At 42.6% G+C, this 19,030-nt stretch overlaps 3 protein-coding genes across 5 annotated transcripts; 2 read left to right on the top strand and 1 right to left on the bottom strand.

Annotated features, from left to right (window-relative positions):
- The first annotated feature begins 420 nt into the window (after positions 1-420).
- SRSF2 (serine and arginine rich splicing factor 2) lies at positions 421-3,509 on the top strand. 2 transcript variants are annotated; one of them, XR_008346136.1, is made up of 4 exons: positions 421-916; positions 1,347-1,654; positions 2,592-2,696; positions 3,134-3,509. XR_008346136.1 is itself a non-coding variant. In XM_053453949.1 (3 exons), exons 1-2 carry the CDS (start codon positions 555-557, stop codon positions 1,645-1,647), a joined length of 663 nt encoding a protein of 220 aa, XP_053309924.1. In that variant the 5' UTR covers positions 421-554; the 3' UTR covers positions 1,648-1,654; positions 2,592-3,509. The 2 variants fall into 2 exon arrangements, 1 of the variants encoding a protein (XP_053309924.1); XM_053453949.1 differs by having other exon boundaries at positions 2,592-3,509.
- A 1,257-nt stretch (positions 3,510-4,766) lies between these two features.
- METTL23 (methyltransferase like 23) lies at positions 4,767-8,826 on the bottom strand. 2 transcript variants are annotated; one of them, XM_053453948.1, is made up of 5 exons: positions 8,726-8,826; positions 7,336-7,440; positions 6,582-6,822; positions 6,409-6,493; positions 4,767-4,996 (listed from the first exon to the last, which is right to left on the bottom strand). In XM_053453948.1, the coding sequence occupies exons 2-5, from the start codon at positions 7,417-7,419 to the stop codon at positions 4,825-4,827; spliced, it is 582 nt and encodes a 193-aa protein (XP_053309923.1). In that variant the 5' UTR covers positions 7,420-7,440; positions 8,726-8,826; the 3' UTR covers positions 4,767-4,824. The 2 variants fall into 2 exon arrangements, with proteins under 2 accessions (XP_053309923.1, XP_053309922.1); XM_053453947.1 differs by lacking the exon at positions 8,726-8,826 and adding an exon at positions 8,349-8,500.
- A 12-nt stretch (positions 8,827-8,838) lies between these two features.
- On the top strand, positions 8,839-13,846 carry JMJD6 (jumonji domain containing 6, arginine demethylase and lysine hydroxylase). The gene is made up of 6 exons (XM_053453945.1): positions 8,839-9,063; positions 10,046-10,434; positions 10,750-11,036; positions 11,645-11,780; positions 12,168-12,306; positions 13,080-13,846. The coding sequence occupies exons 1-6, from the start codon at positions 8,935-8,937 to the stop codon at positions 13,209-13,211; spliced, it is 1,212 nt and encodes a 403-aa protein (XP_053309920.1). The 5' UTR covers positions 8,839-8,934; the 3' UTR covers positions 13,212-13,846.
- Positions 13,847-19,030: the final 5,184 nt, after the last annotated feature.

Below are 19,030 nucleotides of genomic sequence, written 5' to 3'. Positions count from 1 at the left end.
GTATAAAATATATCTATACATATATGTAAATATATATTATTAGTCCAGTAGACACGATGTTAAAAAATCAGAGTATTGCAGAGTATGCGGTGATACCTTTTTTATTTAACTAACAATATTTAAAAGACAAGCTTTCAAGAGTTAAACTCTCTTCATCAGGTCTATTGCTTCAGAGATTTTTTGACATTATATATAAATATATATATATAATATTTATAATATATACAATTTTGTAACATTCAACATCATAATACGTGATAGGTAATCCGCCATGTTGCAAAGAAGAAAGGGTGAGGCAAGGAGGGGACTAGGAAGACTTTGACCAATCGAATCAAGGTGCGTTAACTATTCCGGGACTATAACTGGTCCAAATAAGAGTGGGCGGGGAGAGCGGGAAGCCCATCTTCTCGCAGGCGCCATTTTGTAGCATTGTGAAACGGCTTTAAGAGAGGAACGGGCGAGCAGTGTACGTGTGCTGCGCCAACATCTCCACGTAAAGGCCTTTCTCCGTTAACTGGTGTTGATGTCGTGTGATCGCAATTTTTAGCGGTTTCATGAGTATGAGCTACTTCCGTCCACCTCCAGACGTCGAAGGTATGACGTCTTTGAAAGTGGATAATCTCACTTACCGAACTTCTCCGGAGACCCTGCGCCGAGTGTTCGAGAAATACGGGCGGGTCGGCGATGTCTACATTCCCCGGGACCGCTACACAAAAGAAAGCCGAGGCTTCGCTTTCGTTCGCTTCCACGACAAGCGGGACGCTGAAGATGCGATGGACGCCATGGACGGTGCCGTGTTAGACGGTAGAGAGCTGCGTGTGCAGATGGCCCGGTACGGGCGGCCCCCAGACTCCCACCATGGGCGACGCGGTCCACCTCCACGGAGATACGGAGATTACGGTCGTCGGAGTCGAAGGTAATTTAAGTGTATGAGTCGGTTGTCGCGGGAGATTTACCTGATGGGTTAGTGCTAATTGTCTGTTAACAGTTTGCTGAACGATAACGTTGTAATTCGGTGTGGGGGCGAGATCAGATCGTTTCGAAGGAATTTTCGCCGTGGCCCTGTGTAAACTGGTGGCGAGAGTCTCAGTTCGGTTTTTTTCTGACCACGTGGGCCTTCCAAAATGGCCGCCTTCATTATGCTGTTCATTTACACTTTGCTTGAAGAGAAACCCTTGGGGGTATTTTAAACGGCTTCTGAGCAGCATGTTGTGTGTGAATACGGGTTTATTTATAGTAGCTTGTGTAACTAGGTAATCATACTTCCTTTATGGATATGTTACATGCTGGAAAACTACTGCGCTGTGAGATAATGTGCAGCATGGACTAACGTTACTCTGTTTTAGCCCAAGGAGAAGACGTCGCAGCCGGTCCAGAAGCAAGAGCCGATCAAGATCTCGCAGTCGGTCACGTTACAGCCGGTCCAAATCACGCTCTCGCACCAGGTCCAGGACCCGTTCCAGCTCAAAGTCTCGTTCTGCTCGGAGGTCGAAGTCCAAGTCGTCGTCTGTGTCTAGATCACGATCTCGGTCCCGGTCCAGGTCCAGATCCAGGACCACTCCGCCCCCACCAAAACACTCAAAATCCAAATCAAGGTCCCCGAGTCCCCCAAAGTCTCCAGAAGAGGAAGGAGCAGTGTCTTCATAGGATAGAGGTAAAATCTTTTCCTAGTGGTATTTGTTGGGGGTTTGTTTGTTTTTAGCTGAAAGTGATGTGACCAAATTGGCTAATCTGCGGAGAGGCCATATTTGAAGTTCTAAACCACGTAAAGGATGTTACTTGTGGGGTTCTTCAAACATGGCCTTTTTAAAGCAGAGTTACTGGGGGAAACATGTTAAGTGGACTTCTGGTTAATGCAAAGCTATCTAGTTTTTAAATGATGGGTTCTGATGCTGTGCTGTATATTGGGGTGTCCTTTCAATGACTGTTTAAACCAATATCTGCATTTTCCCCTCAAAGCTGCGGGCTCCAGTTGCTTAAGGAGTATTGGGCTGTATTGCAGATATTAAGTGGTTTTTCCTGATCCTCCAGGGACCAGTTTCTGTGGGTGTGTATTGGAGCAGGTTTGTGTCTGATGTTAAAGATGCACTATCCTGGATCTTCTGGACTAAGTTTACTATTGTATAGATGACACAGTCCTGGAATGTGTAGCTTATCACAACTGCAGACACTATTTGGCGGGTCTACATAATTCATGTCTATAGCGTCCTGTGTACATTAAAACTAAAGACTTGCGAATTGTGTGAGCAGCAAATAACGTTCACCAGTCTCTATGGAAATTCACTTTTATAAAGGATAGTGTGTCTTTAATTTAACTGTTTCTTTCAGCAATGGTTCAATTCCTTCACACAATCAAAGCACCACATCTAGTTCTGCCCCAATACATGTATTTGAAGGTCATTCTCTACCTTGACTCTGAAACATGTTGTAGCAAAAAATCTCCAGTATGTTTCAAGTGTAATGGACGGTAATTTACCATCTGTGCCGCTTAAAACACTCAGAACTTGCCTCGCTGTCTTTAACCTGAAGGCAGCAGCCACTCGTTACAACGTTTTCCCGTTCTCATTGTCTTTTTCTTCTCACATCACCAGATTCCTCATAAAGAAACCAACACACTGGACATCACTGTGGTGATAATCGTTCAGTAATCCTTCGGCCCACGGAAAAAAATGGAGCAAGCAACAGCTACCGAAAAGGTGGTTATTTGTATGATTTCTTTTGTTGAATAAATTTTTTTATTGTATAATTTGAACCCTGTGGCAGACTTTACATTCTCTGTGCCATTATGTTGCTGTTAAAAATTTCTTGTAATTTAGTGATGTGAGCGACTACAGATTTCATTATTGGCTTGGATATTTTGAGGTAATTCTTTTCAGTTCATAAAGTGTTTATAAAGCGGGTGGGGAAAAGGTATATTAGAGGCTTCGCTGAACTGTACCTGGACTGATAGCCTTACCAAGGATTGGTCAACCATTGATCTGTTCTTAAAATGTCAATTTTCTTCTATGTAATATTTTAACTGCTATCAGATCACCCAAGTCTTGTATGGGATGTTAATGTGACAATGTTGCAAGGGAGTGTTTTTATTTGACTACAACTCTAATCTCTTCTCTTGTGTATTTTTGTGCACTAGGCGCAGTTGTGTAGCAGTTGAGTTATGCTGGTTAGCTGTTAAGGTGGCGTGTTGCAGTGCAGAGTGCTTGGCTGTTTCCTGTTTTCTCCTGATTGCTCCTGTGTAACGCTGCCTTGTCGTGCAGAAAAACAAATGGCTGTCCAGTTTGTTAGAATGCCTGACAACTGCACTTCCAGTCGCCCGGGCCTTGCATATAAATAATGGAGCATACAGTGAGCACATCTAGCTGATGAGAAACAACCTCTTAAACATGGTAAATGTAAGCATTTATAATGTTAAAAGCAGGTGTCATTCCTATGTATGTACTGATCTTCTGGCTCTAACATTCTGTACTATAACCACTGTTTCTGTAGTTAATAAAATTTTCTTTACAAAATCTGTGGTCTCCGGTCTGCAAGCACAGTCTGATCTATCGCTTATTCATACAGCCCTTTACACTGTACTGGGGTCGCATACAAGCCAACTAAAGATGACCTGTTCGCTAACTATTCTACTCTAAGAGCAAGTGCTCTATTAAACTGCTGATTAGCACATGGGAGTTTATTCAGTAAAGGTGGGAGTTAACAGTAGTTTTGTTGATTTTACTATAAAGTGTCTGCCCTGGTTACATGGTGCTGTGTAAAGTATGTCTAAATTGGCTCAGCTGTTCTTGCAAAGACACTTGGAGGTGGCCCTTAATGTATAGGGAATTCATGTTTGCCAACTCTATTTAGTGAATAAGCTAGGGATGCACTAAAATTCTGGACCTGAACCAAAAATTCACCATTTGCTTGGCTGAAAATGACCCCCACACACACCACCTTTACAAAAGAAACACTTAATGAAAGTAACATGCCAAAATTGGACAAAATATATATATAATTGTTAACATTGGAGCCTCCCTATGCTCTGCTATTCATATTCATTCCCTTAATCCTGCATTCTCACTAGTACAACCTCTGCCATCCCCTACCTCGCAGAATTCTGCAGGGGCCCTACTGCTTCCCTGTGTTGCTCGTACTGTGCAAACAACTTCTCTTGTGTCCACACATCTATATGATATACAAAATGAAACATCCAATATTTGCCCAGGGATGTGAATGTAACCTTGGACCTCACAGGCTAGCTGTATGCCAAAAATTTTATTCAAGAGAATGACCAAATATGCACAAAAACTGTTTTATATACAAAATACTCCAAAATGTAAAATATCCTATATACAATAACTTAAAAATATAACCTTGAAAATGGCGTTTAGGAAGGTACTGGCAAAAAGGATATGGGTGCAAATATAAGCTCCCTGCATAATCCATACAGCTATTCTTTAAATACCAATAAGAATTATGGTGATGGAAAACCCTTCCACGTAAAGCAAATAGACACACAAGAAGGCTTGTGGTGCTGCCATAACCGCAAGGGATTCTGGGTAGGCCCAGGGAAATAAGGTGAACACCTTTCACCTCTATATCTTTAAACAGGTTAACGTCCTGAAAATGTTTATGAAAATACTCCGCTGCTGCCTTTAATGAGGGGGAATAAATCTAATGTGTCTTGCAATGCAGTGGGGGGTGAAAGGGATAGGCTCTGTGTAAACACAAAGCGGATTCTAGTGAAATATTAAAGGTGATAACCAGATTTCATAGGCATTTAAAATACAGATGCAAGTATTTATGAGGGTAAATAACGAGGTATAAACATGCAGCAAAACAAATTTATCCTCTGGCAGCCTCTTCATCTAACATGATAATTAACATTTGCACGGTGTGCCTTCCAGGAAGATCAGATCCAGCAAGACCTTGTTTATCGGCATTAAACGTGTTGAGAGGAACATGGGTACACTTTAGGTTCCATTTGTAGAGCAGAGACTCGATAGACCAGTCGGCACTGGGGAAAAATATTCCCAAAATCATATGAACACGTTACAAGTTAATGGTACGCAATATCACGTGCTGCCAAAAAAAATTCCTAAAAGGTTTTTGGTCATTTCCACTCCACTGACTACCACTAAAATACATTATTCACTAAAGGGAGAGTTGGCAGTAGAGTTGTGCTTTCCCCGTTACTTTACTATAAATTATGAAGGGCAGCTGGCCCTCTATAACATAATTTAAAGGATGGGAAGACTAAAGAAATCTCACCGACGTAACTATGCATTATACTGGAGCATGAGATTGTTCCTATGGTGTGCACAAAGGCTCTGCACATATCGGCCAAAAATGGCGTGATGGGCAAATTTCCCAAAAACAGAAAATGGCCAAAAATCCTGGGCGGGGTGGCAATTGCTGCTGCTTACCTCTGCCGTCTCTTGTGCCGCCCGGGGGAAGCAGGAAGCCAGCGGAGTGACGTGAATTCACATCACATGACTCCCCGGGAGGGACAAGAGAAGTTGTTCTCACAGAGTGCAAGCAACGCAAAGGGAAACAGCGGCCCCTGCGGATGTCTGTGAGCGGCACAGGGAAATCTGCAGTTCAGGTAAGGGGGTGAGGGAGGATGTATGAATGACTATGCATGATTGAGGGAATGAATGAGTGTGAATGATTAGTATCTGTGAATGAGGGGATGAATGAGCATCTGTGAATGAGGGGATGAATGAGCATCTGTGAATGAGGGGATGAATGAGCATCTGTGAATGAGGGGATGAATGAGCATCTGTGAATGAGGGGATGAATGAGCATCTGTGAATCAGTATATGAGAATGAATGAATGTGTGTGTGTGTGATAGCAGTGATGTGTAAGTGGGGGGCTGGCGCATGGCACAGGGAGGCTGTAAGTGATGTGCAGACTCCATCCTGCAGGGCAGCATCAATACTCGTAAACTCTTAAACATAAACACAATAAGTAACCATCAGAGTTTTCAAAAACTGATATATACGTGTTTGTTTTCTATTTTATTATGATATAATGCTAGAATTGTACAGGACTAGAAGTGTATTTTACTGCTTCCTGTGGATGTTTCTTGACAAGTGTTCTTAATATGGTTAATTATATTTTAAATTGTTGATTAACATGTCGATTACATTAATATTCTTTAGCTAATATCATTTATATGATTACTTTTCTATAAAGATAATGGCTGGGTTCAGTCTGGCCAACCCATTCCCTTCCTATCCGGCAATGGGTCGTCACGGTGTCCTGAACATGGACAATAACCCGTGTTTGCTTAGGTTGAGCCAACTTGGCTCATTCATCAGCTCTACAAACCAGGCCAGGTTCAGTTTACCCACCTTTTGCATTTCTTGGAGCATGTATCTTATAACCCCCTCCAAAAAAGAAACAAAGAAAAATAACAAAAGTACCTTCTGACTTGATAGGTTGTCCAAAATTGGGCGAGTGGATTTCTTTCCATTAGAAAACGCACAGTCATCAAGATATCTTCAAAATCTAATGAAGCATTGGGATTAAAACACACCATAAAGACATTGCTTGATTGCTACAGGCTTCTTCAAAACGTACACGCTCTATCTGTTACCTTTTGGTTCATAAAAGACGTCAGATCCCAGAATAACATCAACAGGCGGTAGATCGAGCAGATCGGGCGATATTTCTCCCCATGTCAGTCCAATAACCGGGACTCCAACAATATCATTTTGTTCGCAGCTCCGGCGACAGTTCTCCAAACACCGGGGCATCTCGGCTGAATCTGATAAAACCACCTTCGCAGCCCCACACTTTGCTGCCAGAACACCAGGAAGACTAACGCCAGCTCCGATCTGGGACAAAATGGTACAAACGCAAACAATCAAAATAATAATATGGGAATTTAGGCTATCGCAACGGACGTGCGCGACAGCGTTTGATACAGAAAATAATCATTTACCTAAACAGGTCTTCAACATGTCTTCAAAGGTTTGCCTGCCCCCCCCCCCCAAATACATCCATTACTTTTAATGAATAGTACTTAATACACATTAAAAACATCCACCCAATTTGGAGCCAAATTTAAACAAATTTGTTTTTGGATGATATGGCAGCTAATCATGAGTGTATGTGTGAGGTAAGGCAGCAGAAATTGCCACCAAATCCATGAGGCCGCTGAAGCCAAACACCTATTTTAGCTGCCGACTCTCTTGGTGAAAACCTTAGAATAAGGAAGGGTTCAAGACAAGTAAGTAAATCCTGACCCCCCCCCAACTTTTTACTTTTTAACCTGCTTTCAGGCCAAAAAAAGAAATAAATCTTGAAATGGCCAGAGGAGAATATTTGGACATATACGCCTGGATTACCTCCAAAATCATCTTGCCTCTAAGAATTTGGCGGTGAAACCACGCGTACTGCGCAAGCACCAAAGCACAAGGCCAAACATGCATCCCATGCTGGGAATCCAGTACCTGAAAAAACAAAAACAGAATATTTATTACGGAGCATAACCAATATAAAGGACAAATTTAGGTCACAAGATCCAAGATTGGAGAGCTGTGGTTTCAATTCCCTGACTTCACTATACATTACGAGGGTTATCCTTTGGCACCAAGAATCTGTTTGCCCTCTATCATGTAGCGTTAAACGAGTGAAATGTCTTCACAATTCTCCTAACCTATTGAACTATACAGTATGCAGGGCAATCTCAGCTCTTCTTGCAATGAACTGCAAACCAAGCGAGTTGAAATAAAAGACTCTCCTGCCAACATGGATCAATCTCAAAGGAAGCCATCCAAATGTATGTGCTGACTGACAGAAATCCTAACTTATTCAATACTGTCTTATTTATCACAGATCCGCATAGAATGGTATAGTAACGCATCACTGGCAATTATTTTAAGGGTCAGCCATCTAATGATTTCTTTTTGAAGGCAGCATTAAATGATGCACTAATTGCAACTCTCAAAAACAATATGCAAGGTTATTTTTTTTATGTGAATTTCATTGTACCTATAAATCACTATATATATATATATATATATATATATATATATATATATATATATTAAAAGGCAGGAATGTAGGGGCACCGATTAACCTGAAGCCCCATAAGACACAGAACGCTGGGTTATGACGTCATTTCCTGGCGCTCCTTTAGTAAGGATGGCAGTGCCAGGAGGGGCAGCACGGACTTGGGTCAGGCCTTGATAGTATCTGCGCTTATCTTTAAAATGAAATCCACCCTTATTTTGTTCGGGTTGCTGGTTAATTTGCTATTCTATCCCTACTGGTACAACTCCTTAACGGCAATGTCATGGTTAAAGCTGCGCCTGCCGATCTGCACGTAGACCATGGCACGGCCGATGTGATGAGGCACCTCAGGGATGGACACTCGAAGTTCTCCTTTCTCTTCTTCCAGACCCTCCTCCTCTTCCTCTCGGAATATATATTCTCGGACCACAACCCGTTGGTTATCGTTTTGACTCATTATTAACGGGGAGAAAGACATTGTATCCCGTTATCTAAACACGTGGGATACCGTGAAGTCGCATTCTAATTACGTAAAAGGGGAGGGTGGAATGACCGACGCCATGTTGCTAGAGGCACACTAACTTGTTACGCATCAGTAGTAAATAATTGGGAAAAAATTGCAAACTCAATATTGGGTGCGATATTAGACGGAGAATACAACTTCTGGCTCATAAATACAGCAGTGAAAATGCCTTCTAGTATAAATATAAAAAAACACTTGACCTTGTTTAGTATGTCAGTCCTTCAGCGCGTATAATAGTCTGCCCTTTCTAAGATGGACGCCCGGTCGCTCCACAGCGGACATCTTTGAGCTTCCTGGGTTCATTCCACCAATAGAGAGCGGCGGGGAGGAGTTACCGTGAAGCTTCTGGAGAAGAGCGGTGTGCTCGGTTACCGGAACTAAGAAGTGACCGGAACGGAGAAATTCAGGGATGAACCACAAGAGTAAGAAAAGAATCAAGGAGGCGAAGCGCTCTGCTAGGCCTGAGCTCAAGGACTCCCAAGACTGGTGCCGGCACAACTACGCAGAGGTTTACCGCCTGAGCCCAAGCAGCGTACGGGTGAGACGCATGCCTGTGTGCGGGGGGCTACATGGAGGGGGAGGAGGGAGATAAAAGAAGATGGATGCTGGCTTCCTGTCCGGGTACCACAGTTTGGGATGGAGTGCAGGCTGACACCAGAGGAGGCGAAATCCCACAGTATATATATATATATATACACACATACATACATACATACATGTATGTGAGGGAGGCTGTAATAAGTCCCCATTGACAAGACAGGGACGGCATGTCCCATCAGGATTTACTAGCCATGCAGAGGGTTTTGGAAGCCAGCTTTTTTTTTGTTCTTTGTTAGAGGCCTATAGTTTATATCCTGAACTAAATCATTTAATTTGAGTGCGTGGGGAGCTGGCGGGATCGGGGCCACCTGGCGCTGGGGGCTTTGCTGGCCATGGGCAGAAAGATGGCTAGGAAATGGTTTCAAGATTACAGTATACGTGGAACGAAAGTAAAGTTTTGATAGCGTGAATATTAGACTGGTGAGAATGTCAGGAAATAAAGTACCACCTGTTGGAAACATCAGTTTTCCCCCAAATAAATCCAGAAACACTGTTAATGCATGTATATAAGTGCATCAAATAAGCATTCCCCCCCCCAAATCATTATAGTAAGTCCATTTAATGGTAATAATAGGAAAATGTATACGCTTTGCCTGAAAGCTTAATTTTGGTTTATGGGGGACTCTTACAATAGTAAGTTAACACCTCGATGAGGATATAGAGCCTTAAAGATGAAAAGTGACCCAAGCAGTGGTGCGACACCATTTAAAGATGCTTGGGATCCTTGTAGAAGAGAGTAACGGATGACAGAAGGCACTCAACACTCTCTACAAAAAAGATCCTACCCATGTTTATTGTTTCCGTAGGAAGTATTGATCCTAAATTAAACTTTTAAGGGTTTGCTTTTGGCTACGTATCGGCCTTAGTTGTTGACCGTTGAACTTATGAATACATGGTCCGTACGTTTCTTCTCTGTACAGGATAATGTTGAGCGTGCGGATGCCGCCCAGCTCACGCTGGAGGAATTCATCGAGCGATACGAGAAGCCATATAAACCGGTAGTGATCCTAAATGCCCAAGCTGGCTGGCCAGCCCATGAAAAATGGACGCTGGAAAGGCTTAAACGCAAGTACCGCAACCAGAAGTTTAAGTGCGGGGAGGACAATGATGGTTACTCTGTTAAAATGAAGATGAAATATTACATAGACTACATGGAGGGAACGCGAGATGACAGTCCTTTGTACATATTTGACAGCAGCTATGGAGAGCATCCAAAGAGGAAAAAGCTGCTGGACGATTATGTGGTGCCAAAGTATTTTCGGGATGATCTCTTCCAGTATGCGGGTGAGAAACGACGTCCTCCATACAGGTACAGTTCTGTTTTCATTATATATATATATATATATATATCAGCTTGTTACAAAGTAACACAAATAGTTACCAAGCTAAAAGCTGTGGTTGTGACGGTTTACCTAAAAGTTGTCAAAAGTAGAATTTGCTGTGGTCCCTTGGAATTACACTTTTGCCTCCCTTTGTTTATTCCAGTATAAATGGCTCTTGCTGCAGCCTTCGGAAAATAATTATTCCTATATACCATGCTGTATAGTAGTATTTTTATTTATGCATATTGTACTGGATTAACAAAATGCAATAGCTAAACTTCATGTATGTTTCTTTTCTTTAGGTGGTTTGTGATGGGTCCTCAGCGCTCTGGAACTGGAATTCACATTGACCCGCTAGGCACCAGCGCCTGGAACTCCTTAGTTCATGGGCACAAGCGTTGGTGCCTCTTTCCTACCAGCACACCCCGTGAATTGATCAAAGTGACACGGGAGGAGGGGGGCAACCAACAGGATGAGGCCATCACCTGGTTTAATGTCATCTATCCACGCACGCTGCTTCCAACCTGGCCGGCTGAATTCAAACCACTGGAGATTTTACAGAAGCCGGGAGAGACCGTGTTTGTGCCAGGTAAATGGGCATCTCCGCTAGAATCTGTGTTTTTGTTTTTGTTTTTTTTTGCTTTACATTGAACCCCATGTTTAATTGCCCAGCTATCCTGGGGGCAGCAGCATGAACCTCTTCTTTTTAATGATATAGGTTCCAAGGGGAGGTGCGGCACATGTGCCCCCATTTCCCCAGCCCGCTGTTGGTTCAGAGAAAGAAAGGTGAGTGGTTGGGTGGATTCCCTGGGATGTCATTCAAATATTTCTGATCTTTAACCCTGCGTTGTCAGTGGCCAGCCAGATACTCCAAGTGCATATTTTATGGTGAGAAGAAATATTCCATCTGTTTGGTGAACAAACACCACACAGAAAACAGACTCAAAGTATGTGAAAGTCATGCAGTGAGAGCAGCAAAATCACACACACATGCATGTTAAAACTCACAAGCTTAAACCCATCACTCACTTGGATTTCTGACATTTTTGCTTCCAGACTTTGTCCACTTTGTTTGCAATATGTACATTTGTGTTGTTTGCGATGGTTCCTCCAATCTCTGGATAGGATGATCCAAGGAACGCGCGAGTCCGGGATTGATTCATTGCTCTTAAAGTGACTAAGACTCTCTGTCTTCAGGTGGCTGGTGGCATGTTGTTCTGAACCTGGACACTGCTATTGCCGTTACCCAAAATTTTGCCAGCTGTACCAACTTTCCTGTGGTTTGGCACAAGACTGTTAGAGGCAGACCAAAACTTTCAAGAAAATGGTACAGGTGAGATGGGAGTTTTAACGAGACGGTTGCATGTATCAAATACACCCCCGTTCCATGCAGCAGAAGTAAATTAATGGTCTTTTCCCCAAAATAGTATTTTTATTTGAATCCATTAGGACAGTACAAAGTTGAGATGTAAGCAGTCAGATGCTTTTTCATTTTTAAATGGCAATAAGGTGCTTGTTCTTTCAAATAACATCCACATCATGAAGATGTCGCTTACACAGCATCCTCAAATATCGATCACTTTTTGTTCCCAATTAATTATTTAAATATTTGGAGTTGTCATTGAACCCATACTTTACCATTTATAAAGAAGTGTCAGAACCTGCCGTGGGTTGGGGGAAATGACGTAATGTTCTTTCTTGTGCCTGCTCGCTCTCTTAGAATCCTGAAGCAGGAGCTCCCGGATCTCGCAGCGCTGGCGGATTCTGTGGATCTACAGGAATCCACTGGCATCGCCTCAGACTCGTCCAGTGATTCTTCCAGCTCCTCATCCTCCAGTTCTTCAGAGTCTGGTTCTGAGGTAAGGTCTGAAAAACTAAAACCAGAACGAAAAGGAGACATGGGTGAAAAACGTACTTCTCTCCCTGCAGCAGATTGTGGAGTTGAGTGGTAATCCCGCCTGACACGCAGAGATAATAGGTGATGCCATCACTGTAAGGCGATGCCCATTTCAGCTGGGAGTCTGATTTAGTCTGACGGATCAGTGGTGCGTCCAAATCCTATTGCTGGCTCGGTGACACCAAGCAGAAGTCACCTGATTAACCGCTTCCAAAACATCTCTCAAAACTCCTCAATAAGCTTCTTAACAGCTGTTTTTGTACAAATATGCAAGTAGGACTCGACCAGAATTTAATACAATGCTGCAAAGTGCGATCTTTCAACGGACCATAACCTCTGTAGAGGTCAAAAAAATGCCAGGCAGAAAACAAGCTGCAGATGCAAAAAGAATATAGTGAGTGTAACCATAAAACAAAGAGAGTTACAGCCCTGCGAGGACTTGAAGTCTGCAGCTGTCCTTACAATCTTTAGTTTTAATATATAAAAATGGTGATATTTTGTCATCTAAAAGTGTCCCACAGGTGAGTAGTAACTGTCTGACATCATACTTCACCTCCTAGTATAATAGTATAGTTCAGCAATAACCTTCAAAGGTTTCCTTTCCCCTGTCCTACTCCAAGAGCCATTAGAGAGAAACAGAAAAGGGACATTGTGGGTATTTTAATTTGTATGTGACTGGTTTTTTTTGTTTGTTTTTTTTATTATTACAATATCGACTCTCGATTCTCTGTACAGGATGACTCAAGCTCTGGAACAGAAGCAATATCGCACCGCAAAAAGAAGAGGAGAACGTGTGGTGGGATGGGGAACGGGGACACGTCCACCCAGGATGACTGCGTCAGCAAAGAACGTAGCTCCTCCAGGTGACACGGCCCCACCAGAGCCGGGGATAGAATTGTCACAACGCCTATTCCCCCAAATGCAAAAGGGGGCCGAGTCTTGATAACCCCTCCAGCCCTCTGCTGCCGCGTACCTGCAGAACAATTTCAATGCCAATGTATTGTACAATAATTTGCACATGCAGAGACTTAAAAAGGTATATATTTTTAGTTCGGCATGTGGTTTGTTTTTATCCTGTCTCTTTCACCTGTGGAAGCTCCTCTGGCTTCAGATTGATTTGAATGCTTATGAACGTTGGTCAAAATTAGAAACTCGACAGCCACCTAAAAATGAAGGCAAATATCGGATGCTATGTGCAGGTAGTCACTTGGGGTCCTTGATCCTTACCCTCTGATAAGAATAGAACTGGAAAATCCCTGCAAATTTGTAAATGACATCGTGATTACCTAACTTTTGTAGAACAGATTTCAGATGATTGATGACCTTCACGCCCAGTGTCTTTATGCGTTACATTTTTTTTCTTGGTATAAACCTCAGTTTGACGATCTCCTGGCAGATTCTTGTATGTCGGTAAAAACTGTGCATTGTGACATAGGACACCGGTTCTGCGACCATTGGCATTAAGTACAAACTGTATTAGCCATACAGAGGCGTCCTTTAGCTTTTTATTCTTTATCACCAGAACCGTTATTCTATCAAATCATTTAGTGTATTTTATAGTAACGTCTCTTGCAGTGGGGGCTGTTTACCATATAACTAATACAACCTGTATAAGCAAGCAACCAATCCTGCATTAAAATAAAATGCATGGTCCATGCCCCAGTAATGGTGCCCATGTGCCTGACCAACATATCACCTTTTGTAAATCTTGGGAGGGCAGATGTTGCATTGATATACCCCGACATAATGGGGTGAAAGCTTTAACAACCCATCAGGCTCCATAAACCTAAACATTTCAATGGATAACCGGCATACGTCGGCAACCCTTATGATGCGTAATAAACCATGCTTCATTATTGCATGATTGCAGGTCCTGAGGGAGGACGTGATGTAAATTATGCTCGCCCGGGTGTCACTAGGCCAGTGGCCATCACTGGCTTGCACAGACATATTCCAGAGGCCATGCACTCTGCTTGATTCCTTCCTTGAATGAAACAGTTTGCTTTCCAGACACTGAATCATGCAATATTCTAGCGGTCAAACGCTTTATTATTGCCAGTCCAGGAATTACTGTAGCATGGGTACCAGCAAAGCCGTATGTGCAACACCCGCGTGTTACTCGCACAACATGCATCTACGTCTCCCCCAGCTCTGTGCTCCTGGACTGGCGGTGATGCATTACTGTGCCCATTAGCTGTGTGCTATGTATTATCCATGTAGCGCTAATTTACATTACATAGCAGATCTTTGCCGGTTAGCTTATTTCTTACAGGTCTTTTAAGTATTTGTTGTTTTGTTTGTTTTTTTTTTAATACGTGAAGGAAACATCATTGGGTCGACTGTTTTGCTTAAATCCAGATGGTTGACATAATTCACATTTTTTTATGCTATGTTTATAAATACACAAAAACAATGAGTACAATGTAACAGCTAAACTGCTACGTAATGTCGTAATACAGTGTGTTTTCCCCCAAATTGTTTTACCAGCATCTACATAACGGCATCCTAATGATCTTTGCCTATTGACACTAGTAGAGTTGTGTTTTTTAATCCTAAGAAACTAAATGCAGTCCGACTCTTGCACTTATAATTATATAATGTGACGGCTCGCCGATACCCACTGCCCCACAATTAATGAATAATAAATATATAGTTAGGAGCTCTACGTCAGACCGTTAATAATTTAGCGTAGGTGCTCATGCTCTATAAATGCATTTTTGTGATGTCATTGAGAATCTGAACTGTTCAGACGCTATCTTTCCATGAACCACGTTTACAGATTACTACGTTCCTTTACCAAATTAGCAAAAATAATGCTTTTGTGATAAAGTGTTTATTTAAAATGTGCTTTCCGCCATTTGTTTTAATTGTATTTCTTAATATATTTTTTCTAACAAAAAATAAATTGATTAATTGATCCAGAGTTGAATGTTTTATTATCGTGAAGCAACTTTGTAGGCTGTATGTGTATCCATTTAAGCACAAGGATGCTTGCCAAGAAGCATAGAACTGTATAATACAAAACTGATATGTATAAAAACTAAAATAGGAGCACCGCTTAAGGGACCAGTGTATTCCTTGCCGTCCCTGCCAGCAGGCACAATTTGTATGCTATCATGGGAATTCACAGGCAAGACAAAACTCTATAGTTTTTGGTGCTCTATATTTTCTTTCTGTAGTTCGGCCGAAGGAAGACCGTTGATAGCATGTGCTGCCATGTTGATAGGGGGATTTTGTCCCAAGGCTGCCACCATTTTCAGTTCCATAAATGGCTACGAGAATAACATGCGGTCTGGTATTTAGGTTGAATTTCTTCCAACAATGGCTGCTTTCTGTATCCCTGTTTATGCAGCCAAGCGCTGACAGAACTGGATTGTGCATTGAGCTCAGTTGGAAAGGCTGAGCCAGATGCGATGTATGGGCCCCTATCCCATAGGCAGGGCCAAGAGTTTAAATCGCCATAAACAAGCTCCACTTGTTGTTGGTCCCCATGGGCCCTCAGTATATGTATAGTGACACGTGTCTTGGCTTATGTACCAGGTCCATGAGCTGCTACTCTGTCTTGGCCCTCAGCCTTACATGCCTAGTCTCCTCTACCCTGAACCTATTTAGCTCCCTCTATGATGAATCCTAAAAGCCAATTAGTACAGTGTTAGCCAAGAGAATGGATAGCAATCAACGGTACTTTTGTAATAAAGTGTTAGTTTTTATGGAATTTAACACAAGATTTCTAGCTCTGTTCTTCAAAGATAATTAACAAATCTGAAACATGGCAAGTATATCAAGACTTGGTTATTTCTTTTAAGGGTGGTGGCCTTTAAACAGGATAATGTAAATGGAAGCTCACTTTAAATCTAATAGGAGGTTAAAGAGGAATGAGGCAGAAGCCGAGGGACTGCTGATGATGTAAGTAACCTAGCGGCCTCAAGCATGGAAGAATGTATGGCTTCTTCTAGAATGCAGGGGATGGTTGTTAAGGGGGACATATTACATGTTTCTTGGGTGTTTTTGAATTTTGAAAGTTGTAGGAAGTCTGATGCAGGGGAGGGGCAATGGGGCAATGGGGCAATTGTCCCCTCCGAAATTCAGGACGATATCAGAATAAAGGGATAAGTCCTGGGTACTTAACTTACCTCCTATGTCCCTAATTTCCAGGAGGAGGCAGGCATCAATGAAGTCACATTGTGTCTGGATTTATTAGTGTGTCGGATTGTTACAGTGAGTGGTTGTGTTTGAGTATGTGTGAATGTCTTGCTGTTGGTGTAAGTGGATTTGTTAATGTGTATATCTGGTTGTGTTACAGTGAGTGTGAGTGGCTGTGTTTGAGTATGTGTGTCTTGGTGTCTGTGTGTTGGTGTGAGTTTCTGGATTTGTTAGTGTGTGTGTGTCTGGTTGTGCTTCAGTATGTGTGGGTGTCTGTAAGTGTTTGGATTTTTCAGTGTATGGTTGTGTTGCAGTAAGTGTGAGTGGCGGTGTTTGAGTATGTGTGTGTGTCTCGGTGTCTGTAAGTGTTTGGATTTGTTAGTGTATGGTTGTTACAGTGAGTGGCTGTGTTTGAGTATGTGTGAGTGTCTCGGTGTCTGTGTGTGTTGGTGTGAGTGTCTGGATTTGTTAGTGTGTGTGTCTGGTTGTGCGTGAGTATGTGTGAATGTCTTGGTGTCTGTGTCGGGTTATGTTAGTGTGAGTGCCCCTCCCGAGACCAGGCTCCGGATCTATCACTGGTCTGATAAGAAGGGGTTAGGGAATTCCAAGGAATGGGTACAGCGTCACTTTACGGGGGGGGCCACAAAATAATACAATTAACTGGCAATGTGCACGATTCGTCACTGCATCAGACTCGCCTCCCCTGGGGTGACCAGAAATTCTGGGAGATGGTTATTACAGAAGGGATGTGCTGTAAGATCGCTGACGGATAGATTGGATGATGTGCTTAGTTGTGAATTGTATAAGAAAGCATTGCAACTAAAAAACACATTTATGCAAATAAAATTGTGGCAATATAACAAAGGAACCACATGAACGATATTCTCCCAGAATAAATCTGCGATATATTCGATGATTAAAAGCCTGGGACATTCCACAAAGCCACCGGCTTCTCATCAAACCCCCCCCGTTAATCTATTGTCCCACGTGCTGCGGATGATTAAGAGAAGTGGATGGAGCTCTAACTGCAAATAGCTGCTCATTTCTAAATAAAACAGCTGGGCCGTAAGATTAAATCCTGGGCTCCTCCTCGAAGTAGCCCGTAGGTGCTGGAGCTGGAACGATGCTGTTTTCCTCCAAACAAACAAAATGTGAATTTCGCACCCTCCCCGGTTATGGGCCGGCGCCCGGTGACGCCCTGTCTACTCCCGCTAGAACGCAACGCTGAAATGAACATAAACACAATGTGACAGCCGATTAAAAAAAAAAAAAAAACACATTAACTCTCTGCTCGCTTTCCAAAGGTTATACATTTAGAGTTGTACCGCGTTAGCCTTAGCCTATAAAAGTGTCATTTTTACCAAATGTGTTCTTCCGGTTGCTTTTTGTGATTATAAATGTGCAACCCTTGCAGTGTTAGACTGTCGGCCCTGGCGCTTTAAGGTCTGATGACATAAGTGCAGCTGACGTCTGTATATGTGCAGTTGCGTGCTCCACTTTTATGCCCGTGTAGTGTGTAGCATGTAGCATGTAGCCGGGCACATCCAGCCACTGGCTGCAGCACCGGATCTGGAGCGTATTGGGGGAGTGTGCGGCTCTGTTGGCCATTGGCCCACACGGGGCATTTCCCCAATGTGTCAGATGGCCAGTCGGGGGCCTAGACCCTTCATCCCTAGTATTGCTACTGGATGATAAGCATTAGTTTTGAAGAATCAGGGGCAGGCAGCAACATGCTTTGTGGCAGGCCTACCAATAACTCATGCCCCTAGGCACTAATCCCTTTAAAACGCCTTATCGTAGACACCAGTACCCTTGTAGGGCTTTGCCCACCCCTGAACGTACTTCCAAAGTACCTCAAAGTTAAAAAAACATCGATTGATAGACTGTATCATAATAAAAATCACCAGCAGCAGACTTTATATTATATATACTATATGTCTCTTTATGTAATATTGCACGATAACATTTTACAGGGGTATTCGGGCTTTTTAAGTACTATATTTGGTTTCTATTTCTATGTTGCCGGGAGTTGCATGCGTGTTATTACGCAATCCTTGCACGAGGCACAATAATTATAATAGCGCAGTAATAACACAGTTCTGGGTCCTTGTGATCGAAATCCAGGACAACAAACTCCTGCGTACGATGACTACAGACACACCTTGTTTTCATGCTAAAGCGTTCAGTAATACACAGCGTTAATGGTTTAGTTAACTTGGGAATCGTGAAATTCTTCAGGACCCCCAGTTCTACTATTATCTTTTATTATATAGCGCCAACAATTTACGCAGCGCTTCTTACGATACATACGTTCAAAACAGACAGGCTTAAGACGAACCGATACATGAGATAAAGAGGGCCCTGCTCGCAAGCTTACACTTCTAGTACCCAGGATCATGGTTTGGCAATGCGGGTGTTAATCGGGTTTCATGGACTTTTTGTGTGACTATCTTGTAAAATGTGATTAGGGTTAATACAGAAAGTGGCTAACTAAATACGTATCAGCTGGGATGAGAGGAAACGGTTTTAAATGAGGTTTAAAG

Source organism: Spea bombifrons, chromosome 13, assembly GCF_027358695.1.
Source record: "Spea bombifrons isolate aSpeBom1 chromosome 13, aSpeBom1.2.pri, whole genome shotgun sequence".
In the NCBI taxonomy this organism is placed as follows: domain Eukaryota; kingdom Metazoa; phylum Chordata; class Amphibia; order Anura; family Pelobatidae; genus Spea; species Spea bombifrons.
Note: the sequence above shows the minus strand (reverse complement) of the source record. Positions and strands in the feature narration are given on the sequence as shown.

Bases quoted from the DNA above. Each gene is read 5' to 3' on its own strand.
- JMJD6 (XM_053453945.1), top strand. From the start codon at position 8,935: ATGAACCACAAGAGTAAGAAAAGAATCAAGGAGGCGAAGCGCTCTGCT. The intron at 10,435-10,749 runs GTACAGTTCTGT...TCTTTTCTTTAG, and splicing joins AAACGACGTCCTCCATACAG to GTGGTTTGTGATGGGTCCTC. The intron at 11,781-12,167 runs GTGAGATGGGAG...TCGCTCTCTTAG, and splicing joins CTTTCAAGAAAATGGTACAG to AATCCTGAAGCAGGAGCTCC.
- SRSF2 (XM_053453949.1), top strand. From the start codon at position 555: ATGAGTATGAGCTACTTCCGTCCACCTCCAGACGTCGAAGGTATGACG. The intron at 917-1,346 runs GTAATTTAAGTG...ACTCTGTTTTAG, and splicing joins TACGGTCGTCGGAGTCGAAG to CCCAAGGAGAAGACGTCGCA.
- METTL23 (XM_053453947.1), bottom strand. From the start codon at position 8,480: ATGTCTTTCTCCCCGTTAATAATGAGTCAAAACGATAACCAACGGGTT. The intron at 7,441-8,348 runs GTGCCTCATCAC...TTGTTTTTTCAG, and splicing joins TTCGAGTGTCCATCCCTGAG to GTACTGGATTCCCAGCATGG. The intron at 4,997-6,408 runs GTACTTTTGTTA...ATTTTTCCCCAG, and splicing joins ACAACCTATCAAGTCAGAAG to TGCCGACTGGTCTATCGAGT.